Raw genomic sequence first — 12,118 nt, 5'->3', positions numbered from 1 at the left:
AATAGGATTGGACGTTTGATGCTAATAGATTAGGACACAGTGAAGTTGATTTCACTATTGATATGATCTCATCAGGTTTGGAATTAGGAAAATACAGCTGCCTTAATGAAAATCAAACTGAAAATAAATTATTTGTTTAATTATAAAATTACTTTCAGTTCAAAAATGCATGCAATTTCTAATATGTAATCAGTGAACCATATTTCTGCTCTCATCTTCGTTTAGCGATGGTCAGAAAATGAGCAAACGTAAAAAGAACTACCCAGATCCGATGCATGTTGTAAGCTGCTATGGTGCGGATGCACTGAGGTAAAATGTACATCTTTTAATGGCAGCGTGCTTGGTTTTTAAGTGTCTTTCCAGGAAATGCTGACTTGTTAAACTTTAGCAAATGAGAGATTCACATTAATCAACACTCATTGTATCATGCGACGGCTAGGACATTGGTCCTTTCTTGTCTAACAATTCTTATATTCTTTTGTATATTTATTCAAATGATATGAGATGCCGAAGATAAATTGAGTGTGGCGAAGGGAAAATTGGAGTATTCATGAGTTAAGTAACAGTACATCAGTTAGCCTAATCAAGAGTAATGAGTGAGAATCAAACTAAAGTAGTTTGTCTAGATATTCAAATAATGTTATCACATTTGTAATATTTCTATTGTTCTTGTCCGTTAAAATACTACAAAATGGCACCCAAAATTTAGAACAGATTCCTATACCTCTGTAGTAGGTATAACATAAGCATACCTATGTGTTAACAAATTGCATTTTATATGGAATTTCCCTACCCCTTTTTAAAGATGTTTAAAATATTTTCTTCCATTTGGTGTTTTCTCATGACTGAAATTGATAATGTGTAGAACTGTAGGCACTATTCTAGAGTCCATTCCTCTATAGCCCAGTTGGCAGGTATTCCGATCTATTTTGCTGAAGTTCACATAATGAAAGATAACTCCAGGCTATGAAAACAGACAGAGAACAAACCTGTGGTTTTGTTTGCAATTTATTGCAATTAGTTAATAATGGACTGCTGGTTGTACCTCATTTCAAATCAAAATCTTACACACTGGCTGGAATTTGACGCCAGACCAACGAGCGGGATGTTGGGGGTGGCCAGTGGTTGGGTGGTGTAAAATGGAGTGGGAGGCTCGGGAGGCTTTCCCAACCTACTCCTGCCTCTGCCGCCCTTTATGTAGGGCGGTGGGTGGGGGCAAAAACGGCCCGCCCGCCCATCGCAGGCCAATCAAGGCCACTTAATGGCCACTTAAGGGCCTTCGCCCGCCTCCACGCGGATTTTGCACGTGGCAAGCGGGCGCCCTGGAGCCGGGAAATCCGTCTGATGGAGGGCCACCGCCTGCTACCCCAGCACCCCCAGCACATAACACACCCCCCTCCCCCCAACCAACCACCCTTGCCTCGCCAGGGCCCGCCCAATTACCCCCAGTGAGGCAACCAAAACTTACTTAACTTCCGGCTTTCTTCCTCTGCAGTCGGCTGGGTTACAGACACAGCAGTGGCCACCATTCCAGGTGGCGCTGTTGGGAGTAAGAGCTGCTGGCCCGGTCTGCTGATTGGCTGGCAGCTCAATGAGCCGGAACTTCCTCCCTCAAGCGGGTGGAAATCCCACCTCGGAACAATTAAAACCCGGGGAGCCGTAAAATATGGAACACATCCCCAGGCGCGGTGGAAGAAGTCGGTGGCCAGCTCCCGTTCGCTCAACGTAAAATCCCAGCCACTGAGTAATATTTTCAGTTCATATTGAAGCCAACTGAAGCAGAGTTGCTTCTTTGTGCAATATGACGAAATAGCCTGATTGAATAAGCCACTTTATTTAAATTCTCCTAAAAATCTGACATGTTACAGTGAAAAATCTCCTGATCTATTTGAAACATGTCATCAGAATGTGACTTAGAAACATTAACACACCTAATTTATGTGTGTTAATAAACATTGGTTTTATCGATTGTTAATTTTTGACACCTTCAGTTTTTAAAAAAAATGGTAATTATGTACATAATCTGTAGAAGACTAATTTCAGCATTTTTCCTATTTAAAACATTAAACTTTCAAAAGATACTGCACAGTTATGAGTAATATATTTTACATGGATGTATTCTTTCACACTATGTTCAAGCTTGAAGTAGCCCAGAAGGTAAAGTCTGTTTAACATGATTAAACTAAGAATTTGTGATTGAAATCCTAATATAACATGACTCCATGTGCCTAAAAGTAAAATACACTTCTTTGATTGAGTGTTGGTTTTTTGTAAAATGGTGAATTCTGTTGTGTTGCCAACAATATTAGCTTAAGGATTTGTTTTATTGAAATGAGGTACAGTAACATTATTTAACTGCACCATGTTTATCTTAGTTGTTTAACAATTTATATTTAATCTTTATTTAATGATCTGAAATTCAGACTATTTTGAAGGTTGGACACAGCTTTGAAGATAGTTAATTTCTTATTAGTTTCTCATTTTCATTTGTATATAGCGCTGATAGATTTCGGAAGCAAAATATTCTGCAATAGTGATTGCATTTATATTTGAAAACTTTTGAATATTTTCAGTATTTTGTGGCAAATTTAGTATAAATGTTATTTTAATTCAGTGTGAGACTATTATATGCCATTTTTCATAAACTTTGTAAATGTTCTTTTTTAGGCTGTACCTTATTAATTCCCCTGTTGTGAGAGCAGAGAATTTACGATTTAAAGAGGAAGGAGTGAGAGACGTTCTCAAGGATGTTTTCTTGCCTTGGTACAATGCATACAGATTCCTTGTCCAGAATGTTCAGAGATTGCACAAGGTACAGGTGTACATTGTATGCATAACAATCTCTTGTTCAGGATTGCTGGTTTGTTGCAGTGCACTTGCATCAAAGTGTATAGAATTGCATAGATTACAGTATTGGCTTAATGTCATAATTTTATATTTTTAAATATAAAAATGTTAGTGTGGTATAAAGTGTACTGACAGCTGTTCAATTATTTTAAAATTACTAGTGAATTTCTCATTCCAGGAAGAGGGTATCCAATTCCTTTTCAATGAAAGCACGATTGAGGATAGCGACAACATTATGGATAAATGGATACTTTCATTTACACAATCTCTCATCCAGTTTTTCAAGGCAGAAATGGAAGGTAATCATAAACGTGAAGACGTAGAAAAAAAAATTAAAGATCTTTCAATCTTCCATATTTTATTTCTTCATACAGGGTTCATAATCAATTTTCCGAGACAATGCTCAATAATTTGAACATGAGAATGAAGGTGCAATGAAGTTAATTCAGCCCTTCAACTCACACCATTGTCCAAGCTCATATCTACCTTTTTTTAGAAAAAAAAGCTAAATCCTCAACTAAATTCATGTTTCTCTACTGCTTGCTAAATCCTTGCTTTTCCTTAGTGATGATCGTTGTAAATTATTATAGGTGTTAGCCATGGCTTAGTTGGTAATGCACTCTTACTTCTGAGCCAGAAGGTTGTAAGCATAAAAATCAACGTTGACACTCCAGTGCAGTACTGAGGAAATGCTGCACTGTTGGAAGTATCCTCTTTTGGATGAGACATTAAACCAAGACCTCATCTGCTCCTTCAAGTGGATGTAAAGTATCCCATAGCACTATTTAGAAGAAGAGCAGGGGAATTCTCCCTGCTGTCCTGGCCAATATTTATCTTCCAATCAACATCACAAAAAACAGATTATGTGGTCATTAACACAGTGCTGTTTGTGGCACCTTGCTGTGCATGGAATTGGCTGCGTGTTTCCTACGTTACAACAGTGCCAACATCTCAAAAGTGTTTCATTGTCTGTAAAATGCTTTGGGACGTCATGAGATCATGAAAGGTGCTATATAAATGCCAGATTTTCTTTCTTTTACTTTATAACGTATAATGAAGGGTGATATTGATTTCCCAATGGCTTTGTCTGAATAGATTGAAAGCAACTTCCTCCTTGAGGAAATCTCTCTGCTGCTCTTGGAACTATGTTTAATTTGGCTTGCCCCTTTTATGCCACAAAATCTAACTAAACCAAAGCAGAAATCTGATTGATTTGCCCCTTTTGGGGCGGTGCAGTAAATAGTCCCGAAGTCATGCCCCAACCCTTCAGTTCTTACCTCTTCTCACATTCAACTCAGCCTTGTCTGCCCTTGGTGTCTTGCTCAATCATGAAAGGAGATTCAATCCATCATGAAGACTGTCTATTTCCACTTCATTTCCTGTGCTGTTGAAACTCACATTGCACTTTTGTTACTGTAAGATTTGCTTACTTAGTGCTTTTCTCTTTGGCCTTCTGAGCTCTATCCTGCATAAACATATCATCCAGAACTTTGCTTTACTGTCTAAATACTATCCCATTTAAAGTCATTTCAGTACACAATGCATCAAATTCAAAATTATTGGCCTGCTCTTTATTTCTTTGTGGTCTCACTCCTCTGTAGCCTCATCTAACCCAATATCCTTGCCTGCACCCTTGGTTTTTCCAACACTAGTCTGTTAAACGTTTGCATTCCCCCCGCACCCGTGCTCTACCATCAATGGCAGAATCTTCACCAATCTAACCTGAATTCTGAAATTCCTATCCTGAATCCCTTCATTTTGCTACATCCCTTCCCATAATCCTTTCTAAAACCAACTTATTAAACAACTTTGACCACTTGTCTGAGACCCTCTTAACATTTGCTTGTCTAATCCTGAAGCACAAACTGCTATGGGGCATTATGCTATGTTAATAGCACCCTGTAAACTGTAACTTGTCAATGAGAAGCTAATAGCTTATATTCAGGAAACTTTTAAAAAGAAAATGTTGAAAATGCACTTTTTCTTCCCTGCCTATTCATTGCAATTTGCCAATATATTTGATCCAATCACACTGAAGTGTGACACTTTGAGATTTGTATTCATATTTATCAGATTTTTTTTTTAAAGAAGCTACTTTTTATTTACAGCATACAGGCTTTACACTGTGGTGCCAAGACTAGTCAAATTTGTGGACATACTAACCAACTGGTATGTGAGAATGAACCGCAGAAGGTTAAAGGTAGGTAGACTTTGAATTCCCCTGGGTGGAAACCATCAAATCCTGGAGATTTGCCTATCTTAAGTCCCATTATTTTCTTCCTTACAATGAAGAAAAGAGTACTTGATTTATATTTAGTTTGCCTTCCATAGGTGATTGTGACCTGGGTGTGAATAAGATTTTCAGCAGCAGTGGGGTCAAGTATAGATAAATTTAGACTTTGTTAGTGATGGGAATTAATAGTAAAGGCGCTAAATAAATATAAGTTGTTGCAGTGGTGATAGATGGGGTATGGGGGTATCTTTCCATAAAAATACCATTTAGATAACCTTACTTTTAAAAGGTTACGAGTGTCATAGGGGAGAATTTCCTGGTAATTCTGGTTGCTATCTCTCTTTGATAGGGTGAAAGTGGCACTGAAGATTGCCAAAGGGCTTTGAAGACCTTGTTCAGTGTTTTGTTCTGCATGTGTCGGCTGATGGTATGAAAACTTAACAATGTTCTTACATTTATGATTGTATCTGATAATCAAAAGAATGCTCATGTTTGCCTTTTTGCCCTTGTTTTCTCTTCAAATGAGGTGCTACTATAATTATTCAGTTTTATTTTCAACCCTTTCCACGTGTACATTTTTTTCTCAATTGGGTAATAGTGGATCAGTTTCAATTATTTTTAGAAAGGGATTTTCTGATTGGCAAAACAGTACTAGTTAAGTGACTATAAAATACTACTGCTGTTGATACTCTTCAATTCAATATATTTTCTACTTGAGGTCCTGCGAGATGTTTTCTTAACCCTTTTTATTAGTTTTAAGATTTCTAGCATTTTTCGTGATTGAATTTATTTTAGCTCACTGAATAAGCATATATGTGGAGAAGGTGCAGTTATGGAAGACCATAGTTTCCTAACAGATTTAGACAATGTTTTCACTTAGATTACAATAGATCCTCTTGACCAGGGAAAAGCACGACAATAACAAGGTTGCTAAAACTTTCATTTACAGTGAAATCGTTATTTATGGGAGTTTTCAAATGTGATCTGAGGGAGGTAGGCTACCAGTAATCCATATATTTTACAAATATTGATTGCAAGTTATGCTTGTACTAAATAGGTTATTTGACTTTGTTCTAGATATACTGTTGAAATAGTGGGACTGACTTTTGTGATGTCTCTCTTTAGTCCAAGTTTTTAGAGATAGATATACAGGATGAACCCGTCCTCAAACTTCCAAACTTTGGAAAACTGCGCATGGATGGGGTATTTGGGAATGCAGCTTTTGTTTTACAATGAGTTAGTCGAGCAAATCTGATCATTCATCACCATAAGCTAATCTCAGTTTCAGAGTCACATGGCATAATGTTCACACACTTGCTTTCTGTCTGTCCTTTTTTTGCTTGAGCTATATAATCCTTGGTCTCTCAGCTTTACAATGAAGTTCCATAGTTTAGTTTAGAGTTTAGTTTAGAGATACAGCACTGAAACAGGCCCTTCAGCCCACCGAGTCTGTGCTGACCAACAACCACCCATTTATAGTAATCCTACATTAATCCCATATTCCCTACCACATCCCCACCATTCTCCTAGTACCTACCTACACTAGGGGCAATTTATAATGGCCAATTTACCTATCAACCTACAAGTCTTTGGCTGTGGGAGGAAACCGGAGCACCCGGCGAAAACCCACGCAGACACGGGGAGAACTTGCTAACACCGCATAGGCAGTACCCAGAACTGAACCCAGGTTGCTGGAGCTGTGAGGCTGCGGTGCTAACCACTGCGCCATTGTGCCGCCCACTGTGCCGGTGTTCACAGCTTTTGATTATGCCACTTAAATAATCTGTATAATTATGTGCAAAGAACACTTGAAGTATATAGGGCTTTTTCTGTGCAAATGATTCTCTATGTTTTGCAACTTTTTGGAAAATTAACTTTGTACTGGGAATGATGTGCACAAAAACCTTTTGAATTGCTACTGTGCCTTTTCAATTTGGCCATGTGATAGAAGTGTATATTGAAGACTTTAAGAATAATGTCTTGGATTTTGTGGTCAACGGTGAAGGAATGGCAATCGCCATTTATCTCACTGACAGCTGCCCACAAAGTTTTTACAAGCTTTTGAGTAGAGACTTGCTCAAATAGGCTGTTTGATCCAGTGCAGCGCACACTGCAGGGCATCAGTAGCATCTGTGAGCAGGACAAGAAACAGTGAGACTCTTCAACCAGTCAGATCGAAGAATCATACTGAGACACGCACACAGTCTAAATCAGGAAGTGGAAGGCAGGAAGTATAAGTTAGATTTAAATCATGTGCCAAAAGCAAAATAAAGATTGGGAAGGACATTGGATTGAGAGAGACAAATAAAAGACAGACAGAAAATGTAAAAAAAAAGTTTAATTTTATGTTAAAATGTCCAACACTCTGCACTCAGACAGATGTATGGGCTGTGGGGAGATGACCATTCAAGCAGTATATGCAGTGGCAAAGAATTTTGCATCTACAGTTGTGTTATAATAAATTAGAGAAAAACTTGATAGTAGGCATGACTGTTCCAATGAATGCTTTGACTGTTTTATCAGTAACTTTTAAATATTGGAATTATGATGTCACAGGCGCCCTTCACACCATTCATCACTGAACTGATGTACCAGAATTTAAGGCACTTGATTGACCTATCCTCTGTTCAAGACAAGGATGCAAATAGTATTCACTACCTCATGCTCCCACAAATAAGGTATGATATTTTCTATGTTTTTCTACAATATATTAATTTTATAAAAACTAAAATTTTTGTGCAGTTCAGCAAAATTTTGAAACAAGTTGCAACATAATGTAGCATGAAATTGAATTTGCTAGATTGATTTTGGTTGTAATTTTACTGAATAACTGATAAAACGGTCTAAATATTATTTACATTTGTCTTTGAACAAGCATTTTGAGAAATGACCTTAAGTCATCATTGGATTGCATGCAAGTATCAACCTCCCAAACATTTAGTGTTCTGGTCTATGTCATTTAATTTCCCAATTTTAATCTAGTATTTCAAAGCAAAGTACACATTAACAAGAAGACAGCTTCAATGACGATATATAAATAAAAGGATAAATTTTATGACTTTTTACCCTTTATTTATATTTCCAATAATTGTACTTCCTGACTGGTTCCTTTGCTGTTTTCAGAAGTTAACTTTTAGACTATTTTTGAGAGAAGCCTGTTGGACTGACCTGTTTTGTAAATTTTTTGATTACATACTGTTACTAAAACACCAATGTTGAGGTAATAAAATTATTTAAATATCAGTAGCTTCTTTACTGTGAAAACCCAAACAACTAAAATGAAGTCCTTACATAATATTAAATATATCCCAAGTTTAGAGCCTTGTGCTGTTGTGGCTTTTACCTTTCTTTCCCTTTTTTTCTATGTTCTGTTTATATTCAAATTTAGTATCATTTTTGTCTAATCTCTTTATACATTTTACACAGAAATATATTTTATACCTTAATCCTGTCTCCCACTCTCCTCTTTGGAACTCTGAGTTTTTTTTAAAACTGTATTTTCATTGGCTGACTACCAATGTTAAATGGCACTTCTTAAGCCATCATAAAAACAAAATGAGTAGGTTAACGGGCATCAGACATGAGAAGGACTCTGCCAACTTAGTAAACTGATTTGTGGTTATACAATTAGTAACAGTGGGTACATGTAATAAGTGTAAACAAAATTGGAGGAACTTGATGACAATAATTGTTATGGTGAGCTCACCACACTTCATGACCAATGGTTAGATGTGCAAATCTATAAGCACTTAAATATCAATGTGTTGTCCTGGATTAAGCTAGGGTAGGATATGTTTGTAAGCATAATTTATACTTCTGTTTATGGATAATAGAGAAGCAGATAGATCTGTAATAACTTAAAACCCAAGTGAATTTTTCCTTGAATCTTTTTATATATTAAAAAGCAACTAACATGGTGACATTTGCTTTACAGATTTCGGATTTCCAGCATCCGCAGTATTTTGCTTTTATAAAACTTTATTTTGTTTTCAATTTATTGAATTCCCCTTAGCATTTAGAGTCCATTCCCCTAATCATATTGAAAGTGGCAGTGATTCAAAATAACTATTATGCTGGAGGATTTCATTGATATTAAATCTAAGTGGCATTGGAAGCAAGCAGTTGACATCTTCCTTTGAGATGGTGATTAATTTCTGTTTGTTAGATAACCACTTTCCAGTTTCTCATTGGAAAATAAGAGTCTAAATGGGGTGACGACCAAAGGGATGTAGAGGTACAGATACACAAATCACTAGAAGTAATAATGCAGGTTAATAATGCCAATAAAAACGCAAACCAAGCCCAGGGATTTCATTTCTAGAGGGATAGAAGTGAAAAGCAGAGAAGTTATGTTAAACTAGTATTGAACCTTGGTTAGAAAGCACTTAGTGCATGGTGCACAGTTCTGGACTCCATATTATAAAAAGGATGTACAGGCATCGGAGAAGGTGAAAAACAGATTTGCAAGGATGATACCAGACTGAGAGGATATATTTATCAGGAAAGATTGAACAGGCTGTGGCGCTCTTTTCTGTGGAAAAGAGAAGGCTTTAGGGGTGATCTGATATAGGGCTTTTAAGATAATGAAAGTGTTTGATGGGGTGGACAGAGACAAAATGTTTCCATGTATGGAAGTGTTCAAAACTAGAGTTTGTAAATATAAGATTGGGAATTCAGGAGAGACTTCTTTGCCCATATGTGTAGCGCCGCCACAAGGAGTAGTTGAGGCAAGTAGCATGAATGCATTTAAGAAGAAGATAGACAACCACAGGAGGGAGAAAGAAAGACGAAGCGTTGGAAGAATATCGGGAATGTAGGACCAATCTGAAACGAGGAATTAAGAGGGCTCAAAGGGGTCATGAAATATCTTTAGCAAACAGGGTTAAGGAAAATCCCAAAGCCTTTTATTCATATATAAGGAGCAAGAGGGTAACTAGAGAATGGATTGGCCCACTCAAGGACAAAGGAGGAAAGTTATGCGTGGAGTCAGAGAAAATAGGTGAGATTCCAAACGAGTATTCACCGAGGAGAGGGACATGACGGATGTTGAGGTTAGGGATAGATGTTTGATTACTCTAGGTCAAGTCGGCATAAGGAGGGAGGAAGTGTTGGGTATTGTAAAAGGCATTAAGGTGGACAAGTCCCCAGGTCCGGATGGGATCTATCCCAGGTTACTGAGGGAAGCGAGAGAGGAAATAGCTGGGGCCTTAACAGATAACTTTGCAGCATCCTTAAACACGGGTGAGGTCCCGGAGGACTGGAGAATTGCTAATGTTGTCACCTTGTTTAAGAAGGGTAGCAGGGATAATCCAGGTAATTATAGACCGGTGAGCCTGACGTCAGTGGTAGGGAAGCTGCTGGAGAAGATACTGAGGGATAGGATCTATTCCCATTTGGAAGAAAGTGGGCTTATCAGTGATAGGCAACATGGTTTTGTGCAGGGAAGGTCATGTCTTACCAACTGAATAGAACTCTTTGAGGAAGTGACAAAGTTGATTGATGAGGGAAGGGCTGTAGATGTCATATACATGGACTTCAGTAAGGTGTTTGATAAGGTTCCCCATGGTAGCCTGATGGGGAAAGTGAAGTCGCATGGGTTCCAGGGTGTACTAGCTAGATGGATAAAGAACTGGCAGGGCAACAGGAGACAGAGAGTAGCAGTGGAAGGGAGTTTCTCAAAATGGAGACATGTGACCAGTGGTGTTCCACCGGGATCCGTGCTGGGACCACTGTTGTTTGTGATATACATAAATGATTTGGAGGAAAGTATAGGTGGTCTGATTAGCAAGTTTGCAGACGACACTAAGATTGGTGGAGTAGCAGATAGTGAAGGGGACTGTCAGAGAATACAGCAGAATATAGATAGATTGGAGAGTTGGGCAGAGAAATGGCAGATGGAGTTCAATCAGGGTAAATGTGAGGTGATGCATTTTGGAACATCCAATTCAAGAGTGAACTATACAGCAAATGGAAAAGTCCTGGGGAAAATTGATGTACAGAGAGATTTGGGTGTTCAGGTCCATTGTTCCCTGAAGGTGGCAACGCAGGTAAATAGAGTGGTCAAGAAGGCATACGGCATGCTTTCCTTCATCGGACGGGGTATTGAGTACAAGAGTTGGCAGGTCATGTTACAGTTTTTAAGGACTTTGGTTCGGCCACATTTGGAATACTGCGTGCCGTTCTGGTCGCCACATTACCAAAAGGATGTGGATGCTTTGCAGAGGGTGCAGAGGAGGTTCACCAGGATGTTGCCTGGTATGGAGGGCGCTAGCTATGAAGAGAGGTTGAGTAGATTAGGATTATTTTCATTAGAAAGGCGGAGGTTGAGGGGGGACCTGATTGAGGTGTACAAAATCATGAGAGGTATAGACAGGGTGGATAGCAAGAAGCTTTTTCCCAGAGTGGGGGATTCAAATACTAGGGGTGACGAGTTCAAAGTGAGAGGGGAAAAGTTTAGGGGGAATATGCGTGGAAAGTTCTTTACGCAGAGGGTGGTGGGTGCCTGGAATGCATTGCCAGCGGCGGTGGTAGATGCGAACATGATAGCGTCTTTTAAGATGTATCTAGACAGATACATGAATGGGCAGGAAGCAAAGAGATACAGACCCTTAGAAAATAGGCGACATGTTTAGGTAGAGGATCTGGATCGGCGCAGGCTTGGAGGGCCGAAGGGCCTGTTCCCTTGCTGTAATTTTCTTTGTTCTCGCAGGATATGCTGATAGGGTTAGATGAAGTGAGTGGATGGAGGTTTGAATGGAGCATAAATGCCGATATAGACCTATTAGGCCAAATGGTCTGTTTCTGTGCTGTGGACTTGATGGTTACGATTTTCCTTCCGCGAACAGGAAATGGATGTCGGGACTGTTTCCAGGTCCTGATCCTGTTGCAGCCCCCAATTTTCATGGGGCAGGGTGTTAATTGGCTGGGGGATGGGGGGAGCAGAAACAGAGACCGGGGTCTGAATTGAGTGGGCCCTATTTAAACCCACCAAACTGTGGCTGCCGATTCAGATTTATTTGCTGAATTAAACACGGAGCA

At 38.8% G+C, this 12,118-nt stretch overlaps 1 protein-coding gene across 1 annotated transcript in view; it reads left to right on the top strand.

The window, feature by feature from the left end:
* Window positions 1-12,118, top strand: part of iars1 (isoleucyl-tRNA synthetase 1) — a 216,003-nt gene that overhangs the window by 102,785 nt on the left and 101,100 nt on the right. The window contains exons 18-23 of the mRNA XM_068051875.1: window positions 226-309; window positions 2,668-2,812; window positions 3,026-3,146; window positions 4,956-5,047; window positions 5,430-5,507; window positions 7,637-7,758. Coding sequence (XP_067907976.1) covers window positions 226-309; window positions 2,668-2,812; window positions 3,026-3,146; window positions 4,956-5,047; window positions 5,430-5,507; window positions 7,637-7,758 — 642 coding nt within the window. The remainder of the gene's footprint in view (window positions 1-225; window positions 310-2,667; window positions 2,813-3,025; window positions 3,147-4,955; window positions 5,048-5,429; window positions 5,508-7,636; window positions 7,759-12,118) is intronic.

The sequence above is a fragment of the Heterodontus francisci genome, chromosome 19 (assembly GCF_036365525.1).
Source record: "Heterodontus francisci isolate sHetFra1 chromosome 19, sHetFra1.hap1, whole genome shotgun sequence".
Classification (NCBI taxonomy): Eukaryota; Metazoa; Chordata; class Chondrichthyes; order Heterodontiformes; family Heterodontidae; genus Heterodontus; species Heterodontus francisci.
This window is presented reverse-complemented; position numbering and strand designations above follow the sequence as displayed.